Consider the following 17,849-nt stretch of genomic DNA (forward strand, 5'->3'; position numbering starts at 1 on the left):
GTACTGTGTTTGTACAAGTTCGTGGCAGTAAAAAGTTTTAGTAAGTAGTTGAACTCAAAAACTAAGTTAATTTAAAAGATACACTAAAAAGTGAACTTTCGGAGCTCTTTGTGTATAAATCGCATATCAAAGAAGAGTTTGCCTCCGATCCTTGCTTTGCACAAAAAATATTGTAATTTTTTTTTAAAAATATGTCATTTAATAACTAATATCTCACATTTTTTAATCCTACGAAACAAACTCTAACTTAAAAAGTGGTTATTAGGTGTTGTTTCCGGGTTCAGTATTATTTTCTACAGATTTCACGTTTATCTGGGACTTTGAAATAGGTAATTACTTGTTCCGAAGTCACCGGATCCTGGTAATAAGACCCTATCTTTTAAACATCCCGCTCCTGTAGATTACGCCGCCTGAAGCGTAGTCACTTTGCGAAGTGAAATTAAATTATTTTAAAAAATCAACTGTCATGTATCATTAGACCAATCAAACTAAACGTTCGTACTAAAGACGTTCGTCTGATACGTAGTATCCGTAGTATCTCTTATTAATCTGTAGTCTGTATTTCATTTACGGACCGAATATTTATTAGTGTTTTTCAATTTTTACTGCAGTCATTTTATTACTAAACTGTAGACGTAATAATCGTTTTATTGAGATAAGTGAGTCTTGTCTTCTTAGGACGCAGATATTCGACCGGAGATGGAGGTAACATAAAATTTATTTGATATATCAACATCATCTTCAATGATTTTGCATGTTTGTCGAATGTTACATATTCATCGTGGTTTTATTTCAGATTGAAATTATAAATGCATCTGGTTCTAAACCACTGGGGAAAATTCAACTTACTGAAAACAATTCGATTAAAGATGTTAAAGTTAAGATACATCAGAAAATCAACAAATCGTTATATCCCGACCGGCAAGCTATTAAGTTAGAGGCTAAGGGGAAAACACTTAAAGATGAAGACTCATTGAAGTCCCTGAATCTCCAGAGCGGTGCCGTGTTGTATGTGAAAGATCTCGGTCCCCAGATTTCATGGAAGAATGTATTTTTAGCTGAGTATGCTGGACCATTGTTTGTGTACTTATGGGTTTACCAGCGGCCATGGATCATCTATGGACCACAGAACACGTCTCCGGGAGCTATTGCCACGTAAGTCATAGCAATACCATGAATTTCTTGTTATTTTAAATAGAATTGCTAACTGGTAATAACCATGGATATTTTCACAGGGTAGCAGCAGTTTGTTGGTCAGGTCACTATGCTAAGCGCCTTCTAGAAACGTTATTTGTCCACCGATTTTCTCATGGCACAATGCCTCTACGCAACTTGTTCAGGAACTGTGCATACTACTGGTTGTTCACTCTCTATGTTGCGTACCACATCAACCATCCACTCTACACTGCTCCATGTAATACCTGCTTCTACGTGGGTCTTGCCGGTTTTATCGTAAGTGTTTCGTAATTACTTGCATCATTATGTCCTTAATTCATTACATGGACATAAGTTCTTAAATTAAATGTGATATTCATTATGGATGGAAGTTAAAAATGTTGACCTTTATACCTATACTAAATACAAAAACCTATTTACAGTACAATTTTTCTACTGTACATATCAATAAAAAACATACTAAATATAGTACAAATCATGGCTCATAAAGTATGTGTATGGTAGGTTTGTTAACATGACTTCGACCTTGTATTAAACAAAGTCCAATGAATTGGTATTAGTTATGAAGTAAATGGCAGTGGTTTTATAATGAATAAGCAAAATTAATATTTCTACTTGTATCTTAGACATTATTTTATGCTTATGCTTTGGCATGCTACTTCAAATTAAAATAATTAGGTTCATCATTTGGAAAATGGAACTAGTGGATACCTACTATAGGTACTTGTAACTTCATTATTAAATAATGATTGTTAATTATAGTCTATTTGTAATTCCAGTTCTGTGAATTGGGTAACTTGAGCATCCACATTCTGCTGAAGAACCTGCGTCCGCCAGGCACTAAGGTCCGCAAGATTCCCGTCCCTGATGGCAACCCCTTCTCCCGGCTCTTCAACTTTGTCTCCTGCCCCAACTATACTTACGAATTTGGATCTTGGCTCTTCTTTACCATCATGACCAAATGCGCCCCAGGTAAGTTGTTTTCTTACACAATTTCTGCAGTATTTAAAATATATTAATAAATATTGTGGTAATAATAATATTTCATTGAATGGGAGTAAATATGTTTATAGAATTTTCCTTTTCTTTAAAAAAGTTATAAAGCTTAAAATCATTGTTAAAGTAGGTAATATAATTATTCTTCCAAGTAAGGAGCACTGATAAATATTCCAATGTCATGCTTTTGAATAACCCTCGTGAACTGAACATACTTGTAATTTACATAGGTATTTAATGCAAATGCATGCTTTGTGTTGATTAAATTATGATTTTACCCGAATTTAAAATACCTAGTTAGAACTCTGGTGTAACAGTATGTGTATGTAACAATACAGCAATAAAATTAAAAAAAAATTAGTCATGAAAAATATAAAGTGTATGTTGTTCAAGTTTCAAATTCGCGTGAAATCGAGACATTAGCCCTGTGCGTGATTCGTGATATGTAGATGCGTGCCGTTCTTACGTTTCTAGTCCCACCTCGCCACCTGTACAAAGCATCATTGCGGAAATTTATTGGAACACGAGATTAAACGTGAATCAACATTCGGTTGATTATTATTTGTATCACTGGACTATATATGAAATCCCGAAATTTTGGAAGGCGAAACTTACACGTATGTGGCTCTTGTACTACATAAAATGTTATTTACTTTTTCAGCGGGCCTGTTCGCCGCAGCTGGCTTCTACCAGATGGCGGTATGGGCAATCGGCAAGCACAGGAACTACAAGAAGGAATTCCCCGATTACCCCAAAGGTCGCAAGGCAATCATTCCTTTCATTCTCTAAATGATTTAAGCGTTAAGCTTAACAAAGAAAGTGTAAACATTATACTTACTCTTGGGGCAATAAATGTTTTGTAAGTTCAACTATTTACTAATGGGTTAGTCATAAATTCGCGACCTATAATATAGGTATGTTGGGTCATTTCTATTTATTAACAAATTATCTTAGATTTTCTATTATGAGCTATAATTTTAATTGAATTAGATTATTTAAGACTGGGATAGTGGGATTAGGTGTTGGATTATCTTTTTATATGTATTAGAATGAATGTTGTGTGGTGTTACTTATCGTTGTATTCAGCTCTTTCGCTTACAATCGACTTATTGTGTTCATATTAGTTACGCTATACATTGTATGTAAGACTTAGCAGAACTCATATTTCTAGGTTCCGACTTTTGATTAATGCCGTACTTTAATGATTTTTGTTATCAAAAGGATGCAGTTATTTTTATAATTTCTTAATAATAAGTTGCAGTCGACCCTATCTATTGCATTTACGTTAAATAAAATATTTTCTTAAAAATATGATACTATTTTATTAGATCGTTCTGCGGGTCTATGTGAACAAGGTTAGACAATGTCGGGAGCGGTTATTTAATGGATGGGTGACTGTTTTGTAGTTTTTGGTTTAGTCAGTGCTTCCGAGGCCGCGTATTATGTAGCTACCTAGCATGCACGGTTATGGTGTAGGTGAGTTTCTGTACGTAGAATCTCAACCCGCCATAATCCACAATGGAGCAGCGTGACTAAGTTCTTCAACACCGGTTGATTAAGGAGAGATCTGTGCCCATGCTATGTTTTTTTAACTGTTCAGTGGTGTCTATTCGGATGGACTTTACCTAATTTTAGTTTGACAGCTCATAAATTAGCGCAGTCCTTCACTAACAATACGTGCAAAAAAGAGATGGATCTAGTTTTAGTCCTGTCATATTAAGGATATCAGAACTTATAGAAAAATACCCGATCTCTTCATAACTTTTTATTCTAAATTAGCTCCGGTTTTATCCGAAATCCCAAAATATACAATCAATATATCCATTATGAATGTAAGTAATATTTATTGCCCCTCCGTATGGTCTTCCTTAGTAGGGCGCTGATGTCGAAATTCAGTAGGAGGATGCGGTGGTTCTTCCATACATCGAATTTTGTCCAGAAGACGCTCGTTTTCTTCCTTTAGAGAACAAATCACTTGTTCCTTTTGCTGTAACAAAGAGTAGACACTTGGAAAACAGCGGAAAGATTAAAATGGGCTGCATTCACATAGCTCTATAATTTTGTTTCTTTCTAAAGTAGCCATCCCTCTGAGTAGATGATAACTGATAAAGGGAAGGCATAAATCTCCAGTAGAGACTCCACGAAAGCGGAGATGCGACGAGAAGAGATGAGCAGGAATCGACCAATAAACGCGAAGGATAAATTGACAGAGCACCTTCTTGATATCTCCCATGATGTCATTGGTCAATCCGCTGTTCTGCTCTCCTCTCCGCTTTGGTTAAACCCATCCTTATGGCAGAGAGCAGAGAAAATACTGTAGACAAGCTCCTCTACCTGATACTTCTGGTTGAACTTCTCGTCCAATTTCTCCCGGTCTTCGGTCACGTGTTTCAACTTAGCCCTGGCGGTCGAGGGTGGCACGTAGCGCGCAGACAGACCTAGGATCGATTCCATTTGGAAACAGCGCGTGCGCGTCGACTTGAGCTCTGTGCGCAAGTTGTTAATCTCCGACAGAAGGGTGCAGTTTTCCTGGAATTTATCAGATCATTAAATTAGTCAAAAGACGAAGGGTCTTGTTTTAAATCCAGACTAGCAGAATAACGAGATGTTGTGCTGCTTCTTTTGAAAGTTGTTTTTCTTTTATCGTTCCAAAGACTGTAACGTTTTTCATTCACCAAAGATGATAAAATAGTTGAAATTTTCATAATTTACTTTCTGATCCGTGGATGACCATATAAAAGTCACCTAAGGTACAGAACCCGACAGGGTTCGAATCATTATAAAAACTATACTTATACTCGTAGTATGAAAAAAGTAAAACTACTCTACACGACTTGATCTTACATCCATAATTTTGTTGATATCTCCCTTGGAGCCGCTGACAGCCCTCGATAGCTGTAACCTGACTGAGGCCAGCTGCTTCTCCAAATGATCTCGTTGTCGATTGAACTCTCGAATCGCTTCGTCCTCCGCCAAGCGGCTGCGCACAAAATCTATATCCTCGACATATTTGTGGAATAGAGCCTGTAAAGCGGAATGGAGCAAATTAGATCCGCTGATACTGCCTTTCGTTACTTTTTCATTTATTTGGGATATCAAAGAACGTTATTGATAATTATAATGTTTTTATATACACTTACTTTTACATTCAGCTTTAATTTTGTAGGGTCCTGGAAATTCGCTGTCATGTTGTGTAAATCAATTTTTATTTTCTTTAACGTGTTTTTCAACATCAACGTCCTGTCGGTTTCGCTCAAATAATCCTTTTTAGCAGATTGCAGTTTCTCATTTAATTGCACTATTTTTAGCTCTAGAAATTAAATGGTAATGTTGTTTAGAATCACGGAAATATCTAAGTGACGTCACAGATATTTTTCTATAAACTACCTATTTTTCGTTGCATTAGTGATTTGTTGTAATAGCTAATTAACTACATGCATCTATGCCAATAAACTAAAAATGTAACTTGTGATATGAAACAAAATTAAATTATTAATTACTACAGGTGCATAGTGAAAAAAATTACAACTGAATATCACAAATTCAATTACCACGAAAAGCTTTCGCTTTCAAGAGATTTTCTAATGATTCTTCCAGTTCAAGTATACGTAATTTGCTGTCTTTGATTTCGCGTTCTAACGGCTCTATCTGTTAGACAAAATAATAACAGCTGTAACTTTTTTCTTTGTGTTGTAAGGAAAATATCTAGTTCTAGTGCCTTTTCTTGGTGAGATACAAAAACACTATACAAGGGATCATAATGCTAGATCATTAAACGTCATACCAAGTTCATAAATTATGTGTTCAAGTTTGCGTTCTTCATTTTCCATGTCTTCAATTTGAAGTCGCAACTCCTTTATGGTTTGCATTTTAGGTTCAATCTACACACGGAACCATGACATGTTATATCGCCTTTTAATACCAATTAATAACTTAACTATAATAAAATACCCACCTGGTTTTTCAATTCCGTTATTTTGAAGTTCAACACAAACTTGTATTTCTCCAATTCTTGCTTCTTTCGTTTCAGTTCGTAAATTCTCTTTTCCTTATCTTGAATGGTACTGTCTCTTTCAGAGATTTCTTTTTTCAGATCTGTTACATCCCTTTCTAGAGTCGAAATTACTTTTTGGAACTGTTTATGCTCGGCTGTAAATAGACAAATACAAATATAAGCATTTTATGCGCTTGTCTTTATTGTAAAGAGTTTGAAATAGCTAATACCTTTTAGTTGCGCAATTTGATGTTTAAATTCATCTATTTCTTTGTGTGCACTGATGAGTTTCTTCTTCATCAGTCCAGTTTCACCTTTTAGTCGTACGTTTGCGTCTTTCTCTTCCTTCAGTTGCATTTCGTATGCAGTTTTTATTTCTATAATTTCTCGATCTGCATCGTCTTCGATCGACGCTTTTATCGTTTCGTGTTCTCTTCTTTCCAATTCAGCTTGTTCTTGTAACTATTTAAATTAATGTATTAATTATTAAGAAATTATGCAATGCAATATACACTTCTCATCAAAAAAATCGAAACACTTCCGTTTTCATTGTTTCTGTCCGAATTTAACACAAAAAAGAATTCATACGATGAAAAAAAATACATAAATGTATAGCTGGCAGTTTGGCCATTACAGTAATAAGCGAAAATTCTAAATTCAAAATTAGAATTTCATTTGTTTATCTTATAAACGAAATGAATCACTGTTTTGAGACAAATGTGTGTTTAGGGTTGGAGTACATTTAGCGTTTAAAAACTAAAAATTGGCGCCTATCCTTAAACTTTTTGTTTTTTATTTCAATACTGTGACTTTGGGACGTCTGAAAAAAGGTTTTTTTTCTAAAACGTATGGATACTTCGCCCACAGAAGCCGCCCAAGTTGTGGCATTGCTGGATTCTGGCCTTAGTCAGCGTGTTGTGGCTGCAAGACTGCATCTAAGCCTGTCATCTGTTCATAGAGTCTATAAACGTTATCGGGAGACTGGTTTGTTCACGCGCCGTTCAGTTTCGGCAGGAATCGGGTCACTTCTGAGCGAGATGATCGATTTATTGTAACAACTTCTTTAAGAAATCGACGCCTTAACGCTTTTCAACTGCAGCAGCGGCTTCGTGTTGTACGAAGGGTGGCTGTAAGTGACTCTACAATTAGAAGAAGGTTGAAGGATCGTGGACTGGTACCGCATAAGCCAGCAAATGGGCCGAAATTAACTGCAGACCATCGAAGAGCGCGCCTTAACTTTGCACGTGAGCACCTAAATTGGTCATACCTACAGTGGAGCAAAGTTCTCTTTTCTGATGAGTGTAAAATTATGCTGTATGGTAACGACGGAAGGAACAAGGTCTACAGAAGAGACGGAGAACGCTATGCACAATGCTGCATTGAAGAAAAGGTCAGCTATGGTGGCGGTTCTGTAGGTATGACCAATTTAGGTGCTCACGTGCAAAGTTAAGGCGCGCTCTTCGATGGTCTGCAGTTAATTTCGGCCCATTTGCTGGCTTATGCGGTACCAGTCCACGATCCTTCAACCTTCTTCTAATTGTAGAGTCACTTACAGCCACCCTTCGTACAACACGAAGCCGCTGCTGCAGTTGAAAAGCGTTAAGGCGTCGATTTCTTAAAGAAGTTGTTACAATAAATCGATCATCTCGCTCAGAAGTGACCCGATTCCTGCCAGATCCTGAACGGCGCGTGAACAAACCAGTCTCCCGATAACGTTTATAGACTCTATGAACAGATGACAGGCTTAGATGCAGTCTTGCAGCCACAACACGCTGACTAAGGCCAGAATCCAGCAATGCCACAACTTGGGCGGCTTCTGTGGGCGAAGTATCCATACGTTTTAGAAAAAAAAACCTTTTTTCAGACGTCCCAAAGTCACAGTATTGAAATAAAAAACAAAAAGTTTAAGGATAGGCGCCAATTTTTAGTTTTTAAACGCTAAATGTACTCCAACCCTAAACACACATTTGTCTCAAAACAGTGATTCATTTCGTTTATAAGATAAACAAATGAAATTCTAATTTTGAATTTAGAATTTTCGCTTATTACTGTAATGGCCAAACTGCCAGCTATACATTTATGTATTTTTTTTCATCGTATGAATTCTTTTTTGTGTTAAATTCGGACAGAAACAATGAAAACGGAAGTGTTTCGATTTTTTTGATGAGAAGTGTATTAAAAATAAACTTACCTCTAGCAACAGAACATCTTTTTCTTCCAACTTAGCTTCAAACATGTTGTTCATTTCCCTAAGAGCCTGCCGTTTACTTTCAGCAAGTTCTTCAAGTCGGTCTTCATAATCTTTTCTCATTCTAGCTGTTTTGTCTTCGAGAATCTAGAAAAAAGATTTTATTAACACACCAGAAACGTACCGTATGTAATGACAATGAATCTGTACGAAAAAATTCTTACTTGATATCTGTCGTATTCTCCAATAAGTCTGACATTGAAATCGGCTTCCAAAGCTTGCAACGCTCTCTCATGATCAGAACGCAATTTTGCAATGTCTTGTTGAATCATGCCTATTTCATGAGTGTGTTCGTTTTCCATTCCCTGAAAGACGGATCTCATTGTTATTTATCATATCATCATCATCATCAGCCGTATGACGCCCATCATATCGTTTATATGCAATTACAAAAATAAGCATGTACTTGTTTAATTCGTTATAACGCACCTCATTCTTTTCTTTGAGTTCTTCTATAGCAGCACAATACCCCTCGTGCACTTCTTTCAACTTTTCAGCCTGTGTTGCTTCTGCTTGACGTAACTGATACGTATGTTCTGTTTCTAACTCGCTCATTCTCGTGCTCAGTAACTGTAAATGAAGTAGCAAATTATTATGTTGTCTAACAAAAGTATGCCAAATAAAATCGTCTTGCAATACCAACATTTATGCTATTTATTTTCTCCTGTAAATCTTTCTTGCTGATTAATATCTCCTTGGAGTAAGCGAAGTCTTTGTCGAGCGCGACTGCTCTGCCATCAGCATTCGTTAGTCTCCATAAACAAATTGACGAGTCCTCAGCAACCGAAACTAATGTCTGGTCGTCGTATGCTAGGCATATGCATGTCACTTTGGCGTTGTGCATGTGAAATTCGTTGTAGATTGCTTTATCAAGCAGCGGCAGCTGAATGGTCGTAACCCCGCCTTCTCCACCAGTAGAGAATAACATCATATCAGAACGAGACAGCACAATCGTGTTAAGCGAGCATCCAATCAAAGGTAAATTCCTTCTAATGGTATTATTCCCTATTTCTTTAATTTCTCCGTCCGTTCCTACTGCGTAAGTAGTCTTGCCGACACTAAAACATACAAAGATATTAGTTACCTACTTATCGAAAAAAAAACAGTACAGTAGGTACCTATGTATAATTAAATAACTATAGTAAAATCCAACCTATTAACGACACATCCGTTGAATTGGTTGGTTTTCAATATGACTTCTCCAACTCGCTGACCTGTAGACATACTCCATTCGTATACTGCACCTTCGGCTCCACAGGAAACCAGAATTAAATCGTTTGCTGACCACGCCAGACATGTTATCTGAATAACAATAATGTAGGTGTTTAAAACTAAAAAAGAACATTATTTTATTTGAAAAAAGAAGGATGGAACTCACCCTGCCATTGTGACCTTTTAAGTTGAATACGTTTGTAAAGGACACAGACGAGAATACTTGGATGACTTGGCTGTTGACAGCGGCGAAAAGATGACCGTTGGTACTGAACTTAGCCTGCTTGCAGTTACGAATAGGGAATTCTCGCATTACTTCGAAATCGTCGATCAATACTACCATAAAGCGCAATTTATCGGAAAATCCCACTATTGCGAACAACCCTGGAAATGTAAGGATGTATTAATAAGTATACATCTATACTAATGTATAGGATATTATGTAAATTAATGTCGACGATACATGAGTCTCAAAACAATAGTATTGGTGTAAGATGACTTTACCTATAAATGTACTACGTCATTTAAAATAGCTAGATTAGAATGAGATAGATATCAGAACAGTACATTTTCCTGATGTCTCTTTCGCACTAGGCTGTATTATATATTTCTGTCCTGCTCTCCGCTCTGATCAAGCTATTATTAATGAAGTACAAACTAGCTACTTACCTGTTGGATGTAAAGAAACGCAATGAATCTCTTCTTGATACAACTTTATCATCTCGACGTCATCTGTCATATAGTTCCAGATACGAATGCTCTTATCTTGTTCGCCAGCAGTCATGAAAATAGGCTTCCAAGCGCACATCGCTAAGGCGTTTATTTTCCCATAGTGCATAGAGGGTCCCAGCTCGTTGAATATTATTTCGGGGTTCTGTCACATCGAATTGGGCAATGTAAAGAAAATCAATTCTTGAGGAAGTCATAAATAAGAGATAACTATGTAATTCAGAACTAGATAGATACATAATATGTATACATATATAGTATAGATATATAGATAGATACATATTATGTAGACAGAACCTGAAGAATAGAGAATCATACCTGTAACATATGTAGTCCAAATAATTTCACATAATACAGCTGCTTTCGGAGAGTAGTGATAAGCAAAGTTTCCTGGTTGGGATCCACAGTGATATGCTGTATGGCATCGAGTGGTGACCACATAGGATGCTCTCGGGTGTGCCTTTAGTCAAATACAACAATTATTAACACTTTTTAAACACATACCTGTTTTTCAGCAAATTGAAATATGTATTTACATACTTGTAAGATTTTTTGCAAATTCTGAATACGTTTCGCTTCCTCCAGTGATGCAAGGTTTCCTTCTCGAACATATGGACGAAGCCTGGTCCCGCAGCGTAAGCGAATCCTACAATAATTCAATATAAAAGAAGCGCATTGCGACAATTTTTCGGAGATAATCGTGTTTGGAACTACAGGCGATTTAAGGCTCCAGCCGTCGCGCACGACACCCGCGCCGCGCACGGTGCGTATTGTATCGAGGACTTCAACCAATCCCACGTCTGTCTACATAGATAGCATTCGCAACGGTTACCGTGCAACGTATTAATTGCGAATACTTTATATTCCTTCCCTATAATTATTCCCCACCAATGTGCACACGCTTATCGAGCGCACGCACGAGTTTAGGTACCTACTCACGATAGATGTAGGTACATGGCTTGGCTATAGCAATTCGGCCGCTAACTTATCTCTGACTAAGCTAACAGTAGAACAAGTTGCTGAATGTATCCCGTGCCAATTTATAAGATGTGTTGTTTAGGACGACAAAAAGTCATAATCCTCCTGCCATTATCCCATTCTAGGTGGGGTCGGCACAACATGTAATCCTCTTCCATTCATTTCTGTCACTCGTCATCTCAGTACTCACACCTTTCACACACATATCCTTCGTAATACAATCCATCCACATTTTCTTGGGTCGTCCCTTACCACTTTATCCATCCATATTCATACTCATAACTTTCCTCATGACGACAAAAAGTATCTCAGCTAATCCTCTGCCCCGTGTCCCCCTCCTAGTGCAATCTTTTAGTCATCCTTTACGACATCCGCAGGAAGAATGGGTGTGGTGCGATCGTATTCCGGTATGCCACGGCCACCATATAGGTAACTACTTTAACTCACGCTTCTTTATTGGGGTAAGCAAATTGTCAGGTGGCAATCTTGCAGCCACGTTTGGTAGGTAGGTCTTAATGTTAAATATATTATGTGCGATCAACTGCGATGAAGGTATTATGTACTTAAGTGAACTCATTTATAATTCGTCCCGTATGATTAGGACGTTTTTAGCAGCATAGTATGGATTATGAAATCTTGGCAAAAACAAATGAAAATTTTCTTTTCGTTTCTGGTGTTTTTGCTTCGTCTTTCGCAGAATTAAAATTGTGAATAAAGAGGTTACCTTTTGGAAAGTTGACTAGATTGGTAACTGGGTGTTGTTCCTCCATAATGGCCATCTCGCTGGTTGCGTCCTGTTTGCTCGAAGTACTCGTCTTGTCGCCATCTTCGGTCCCCAATGCCCTACGTAAGCCAATACAAAGTTCATCATCATCTCTCTAACGATACTCCGTTCTTCATGGGGTCCGCTTACCTAGCCTGACGATTTGACAGGTCTGGTTAAGTAGAAACAAATTACATTCAGATGGTAAGTACCTATATCTCATTTATGGGAGAGCACATCGATATAAAAAGTAATATTTTATCTTGGAAGACTATGTCGTAAAGCGATTACTTCTTTCGATGGACTCATCCATGAATATTATTTCGACTCTCAAAATAGTCACTGATGGTCCTGTGGTACGGTCACGAGCATTAATATGTATACATTTTGGTACCATGTCACATTAACTTTTTTGACAAATTGAACTGTAAGTCTCACTAAATGTCAAATATGTTAGTGCGACAGAGTCCTAAAGTGGGTACATTATATTGCTCATGACTGTACACCGGCTTGCTTCTCAATTGAGGAACGCCAGTTCGAACCCCGGTACCGAACTTACACCAATGAGTTATTCATTTAACTTAAGTGCTGTTTTCACTAACACAATTGGCTCGACCGTTATTGCCGGCGACAAGGCCCACCACATTGGTCTAACAGAAAGCTTGAGGCGGGTTCTTAATCCATCTTGCAATGGGTGTACCTCTGACTACCCGTGCTTATGTTCTAAAAGGGTCCAACTGATGCTAAACTTAAATGAAAATTACCTTAAAGTACTTACTCGACTTCAACTTTCTTCAGCGACATCTCCAACACGTCCCAGGCGCGGAAGATGCAGTTCTGCCGCAAGTCTCCATTCTCCACCACCATGATCATACCGCTGTGAGTACCGAACATGATTCGGTCCGGGGTCAGCCACATGCAAGTAGTGATTATTATCTGAAACGCGTGACATGACACGACAAGTTAGTAAAGACGGTTGTGACACATTTAAATTTGCAAGTAGACTAACTTCAAATTGGTGTCGATTCTGGCATACGCATAGTTTATTTTAGTTTGACATATATTTCCCTTTCTTTTACTTAAGGTAAGTATAGGACAGCACTATTTCCGAGCTGTCATGTCAACCAGGTAAGTTTGCTCACCATTAAGTAACCTGAACCTGATCAAATAAAGTTTTAATATATTGTCCAACTCGACATCTCTTTCTTGCGAGGACGCTCAGTAGGTACTCACATAAAAAGCTTGTAACTAGTCTATCGGGGTAGGCAGAGTCCCAAGTAGCAAGTTCACTATAAGAACAATTGGTAGTTACCCCAAACATATTCAAATATTCTTCTTCTATCTTGTGGGTTATGAGGTACCTCATCAACCCTGGTGTCAGGGTTATTATTGAGCCACCAAAGGCTCCTGACATGACTCGTATACTCACATTCATGACTGATACTGAAATATAGAATAGAATACATAATATAGATATTGCACAGGACTCACTGCACCCACACTTACGTTTTCAGCTTTGCACCAGCCCCATTGGCGCCAAACTGTTTCGGCGACATTCATTATACGAAAGGTATAACTGCCTGTTATTACGATCAATGTGTTGTCTGAAGGATTACATTGAACCTGTAAATTAACATAACGTACACGACTATATCCCAATTGGGGTAATCAGACACATCCATCGCAAGATGAAGTAAGTACCCACACCTCCGAGTTTTCTGTTAGACCAACGTGATACGGGGTGAACCGTATCGCCATCTAGGTATAATGGTCTAGCCAACTGAGTCAGTGAAAACTGCACTTAAGAAAAATAAATAACTCATTGGTGCAAGTTCGGTACCGGGGTTAGAACCGGCGCTCCCCGTTTCAGAAGCAAGCCACACAGTACCACAGTGACTTGTAAATTGAGGGTAGGTGTATAAAATTGTGTCATCTTATTACTTACTACATCATCATTTAGATAAAAGGTATATAACCATCTCTTACACTCTCAACTGTTCCAGTTCCATTAGGATTCTGCGCTTTAGCATGGCTTTCCACTTTTCCTTTGTCCCAATTGTAGCAATACAAATACCAATCCGGTTCTCCCGTTACCGCTATCAGGTACTTTGAGTCGAATGTGAACTGCACGCAGGCGAATTCCCTAGCTGTGACATTCTCAAAGGGCACGGTAAGAATCTTGCGCCTTTTGTATGTCGTCAGATCGTAGATGGTTATTATTGGTTTCTGCCCTTCTTCAGCTATCTCGTTCATGGCCAGCCATCGTCTGAAAGAAATCCGCTTTTTAACTAAGTATTACCTAAATGCAATTATTCGCAGTGTAATTAGTTGCGCCCTTGGCTGACCCATTCCATAGGCGAATCCGAACACCTACACGTTTCACGAGCCGAAAGTAGTTTGCTGTCGTGTCTAGTTACTACTGTCTGAGTAAACCTAAGATAGCTAGATGCAATGTATGCCATGTTAGACGTAGGATGGCGTGGTCCGGTAATCATAACGTCGCAAGACAAGTAACATCTTGGAAAATCCATTCTGCATAGCCCGATTTCATTCTCTCCTTATTTTTTATTCTAAGAAGGAACTCCGATTCCTTGGCATTTGCAAGGTATGTGTGCTTGATCTTAGGAATTTGGCAAGTAAGATTGTGATCAGACGTCAAACAATTACATATTAAGTACACAAATCTTTAGACATAAAGAATCGTAGTTCTAACTAACCTGTTAGGTGCCAACACCAACGATTTTATAGGTTTATGCTTGTCCTGAAGTCTAATGAACTTCTGTTTCTTTTGTAGGTGATTGTGAATAACTAGCACCCCACCGGCTGGGTACAGAATCTCTGATTCAGACAAATAATGCGCATTGTACCTGAATTGAAGGAAGTGAACATGTAAATCTTAGGGAAAAACGTTAATATTTATGGAAAATGTTGGTTCACTCACTGTATGTCTGTTCTAAGACCATAAAATATCCGTGCGGAAATATTGGGAGGAGATGCAGTAGTCATAGCCATGATTGTTTCGATTAAAAATAAAACGTACTAAAATAACTTTATCAGTAACAGTACACCTGTGCAATAAACACAGAATAATATAATCGCAAGAAAACAAGTTTTCCTTGAAGGCGATTTGGAAATTGTCTCGGTTGTTATGGAAACGTTTTCAACTCTCCATGGACTCTGTGCCATGGACAAAACTGTCTAGTGATATTGTATCATTTTGGTTTCTAAGGAGGTCATATAGCACACTCCGAACTAGTCGGAATCCGAGGTCCGTGTTGCTCTATGCGGAATCCTCACTAATGGACGGGTAACTAGAAAGAGTGACAGCAGTCCAAATCCCTAATATAATAGGTACCTCGAGACAACGTTGAAATAAAATCGAACCAACATTCCACACTGCTCGAATCATTGTTAGTTTTCAGTCGGGGAAAAATGGTATGAGCAGTGAATTGCACAACGGCGGCTGCTGGCCATTTAGCTCGCTCCACCTGATTGGTGCTCAATGTCGTCTGCGAGTGCAGCTTCCTCTTGCAATTCTCAAGATAAGTCGTAGCTTCCTCCGCAAAATTACCTACTAAGATGCTGTTTTGTGAAAACATGGAACTAAAGTAAAATTATTCCACGCTGTTTTACGAAATCGGAAACAACATTTTAAGTTTTATTTTATGTAGAATAATATCGCGCAAAATTTATTGAGATCATAATTGCATATTAAGATCTTATTTCAAGTTTGCATTCACGCCTAAAACTCAAACTGCAAGAATAAGAGTATTTACCAATTTGGGGGAAATTATGTACCCCATTAGGGATTACGGGCGTGAGTTTATGTATGTGTATGTATGTATGTAGCAGCTCCGGAAGATCCTTCCTCGCGATTATCCTACTGTACCTACATAACTGCTCTAGATAAGATAACTGCGGTCTAGGTCAAATCCATCTACCTCAGACGATGCCTGCGTGTTCCTTCAGTCATCAAACCCTAGGTTACTGACCTACATTTCAGACAAACGCTAATTCCTCGGTCTGGTTTCCGACTGACTTAATTTACTTGGATGCATAAGCGATTCGCTTTCTCTTTGTTTGATGTTTGACCGTTCCAAACCAATTAGCGTTTTGAATCATTCTGGTGCTAATTAATTATCTATAGCCTAAGACTTATTGGCAACGTAATGCCAAAACATTTTCATCGTCACATGCCTCCCCTCAATCAACCATCCTCATCCACAATTAAACATTTTAGTTTTTGAAAAATATTACTTAAGTACAAAAGTATACTTACTAAAGTATAACTAAACGATCTGTTTGTTTACATTTAGGTATTCTCTTGCGCAAGGAGATAAGTTCCATTAGTGAGTGACCCACTCAATGAATTGGCGATATCGAGCACAATTGGTGGTGCAACGCTGTAGTCGACTTGTCCTCCTAACTCTCTCTGTAATTGTCGCGACAATTGTCTCTAAATACTTCAGGCTTCAATGCATCCCAAACAATTCTGAGGGTATTGAACTCGCTGTACAGTTATTGATTAGCTATGCAGAAAAATTGCTCATGCAACTGTACATTTTTTGCTCAATGCAATAATTACTTCATTATTTTTTAAACGATTAGAAAAGGAAGATTTAGTGTTAGATAAAGTCAGGCAAGTTAACTTAATTACAAAAGGAAGGCATTTTTTACTCGTAATTTTTCTGCAAACGTTCTCAAGACTGCATTTATATGCGCGTTGTGCATCAGTTAATGAACCTTTGTTCGAGAAGTAAGTAGGTATTGAAAGAACAAAAACAGTCGATGACTAACCCGTCGGGTTTATTAGTAGGCAACTAGCCAATTCAGTAGCCTTTTACTTCTATAATTCAGACTGCTAGCGTGCGCACCAGGTAAAAGTGTGAAGGAAAACGACTAAGTCGTGAATAAACTACGTATATTTCTAGTTAAGTATAACGGATCAATAAGGCGAAGCGTGTTAGTGTAGGCCATTAGTGGTGGTATTTTGGTGGCCGGCGTGGGGACAGCGGTGCGCGCGTGCGTCGCCTGACACGCCTCTCCCACTCCTACCTACACCAAATACCTCGCATAACAATGTATATCCATAATAGTATAAGTACTTACTAGATTCTTCCTCTAAAATACTTCGGAAGACACAAAGTAGGTAATACCTACCTACCTATATAAAATGCAGCAGATCACTCCGATGCGATAAAACTACATTTTTGGCTTGGATTACATAATCCGTATAGAATTTCGTAGAAGTTTAGGACCGTCGATAGAATCAAAGTTCCCTTTGCAAACCTAATGGTAACTAGTCATGCAATGTTGTAGAATTGAGCAATACCTAACAAGTCGCTAGTTTGCTACTGCTATAGGTATTGGGGTTCTCTCCATTGTGTTAAATGTCCACCGGATTACGCAAGTGTTTACTTAGCAGCTGCCTTCTAATAAATACCCCAAGGTGCGACTATTTTTCCAAAGTTTACATTACACGACCTTCGCCTTTTGGCGGATGACGCGGCGACATGTAATCTGACGTCATCAGCAAATATATTCTGTATGAAGGAAACCGCATGTTTTAAATTTCGCTACGTGATGTAAAAGCTTATGCTACACATTCTTCTATGTCAGCTGCTACTACTCATAAATACGGTAACTAATTCAACGTAACAGTATATCGTAACTAGCATGTTATTTGATAGTGTGACTAGCGCAATTAAAAAGTTAATCATGTGCAGTGGAATATCGTCTTGCTGTTCTGCTAG

At 38.1% G+C, this 17,849-nt stretch overlaps 2 protein-coding genes across 2 annotated transcripts; one reads left to right on the plus strand and one right to left on the minus strand.

Annotated features, from left to right (window-relative positions):
* The first annotated feature begins 526 nt into the window (after positions 1-526).
* LOC126376464 (probable very-long-chain enoyl-CoA reductase art-1) lies at positions 527-3,483 on the plus strand. Its single transcript, XM_050023839.1, has 5 exons — positions 527-705; positions 797-1,155; positions 1,236-1,452; positions 1,956-2,148; positions 2,834-3,483. The coding sequence occupies exons 1-5, from the start codon at positions 700-702 to the stop codon at positions 2,959-2,961; spliced, it is 903 nt and encodes a 300-aa protein (XP_049879796.1). The 5' UTR covers positions 527-699; the 3' UTR covers positions 2,962-3,483.
* Positions 3,484-3,959: 476 nt separating this feature from the next.
* LOC126376467 (cilia- and flagella-associated protein 57) lies at positions 3,960-15,323 on the minus strand. The gene is made up of 22 exons (XM_050023852.1): positions 15,038-15,323; positions 14,814-14,963; positions 14,083-14,362; positions 13,603-13,719; positions 12,875-13,032; positions 12,058-12,176; positions 10,896-11,001; positions 10,674-10,815; positions 10,296-10,500; positions 9,793-10,010; positions 9,568-9,716; positions 9,058-9,472; positions 8,844-8,984; positions 8,579-8,719; positions 8,358-8,501; positions 6,397-6,628; positions 6,128-6,321; positions 5,724-5,820; positions 5,313-5,482; positions 5,017-5,196; positions 4,507-4,701; positions 3,960-4,159 (listed from the first exon to the last, which is right to left on the minus strand). The coding sequence occupies exons 1-22, from the start codon at positions 15,106-15,108 to the stop codon at positions 4,016-4,018; spliced, it is 3,768 nt and encodes a 1,255-aa protein (XP_049879809.1). The 5' UTR covers positions 15,109-15,323; the 3' UTR covers positions 3,960-4,015.
* Positions 15,324-17,849: the final 2,526 nt, after the last annotated feature.

The sequence above is a fragment of the Pectinophora gossypiella genome, chromosome 2, assembly GCF_024362695.1.
Source record: "Pectinophora gossypiella chromosome 2, ilPecGoss1.1, whole genome shotgun sequence".
Lineage (NCBI taxonomy): Eukaryota > Metazoa > Arthropoda > Insecta > Lepidoptera > Gelechiidae > Pectinophora > Pectinophora gossypiella.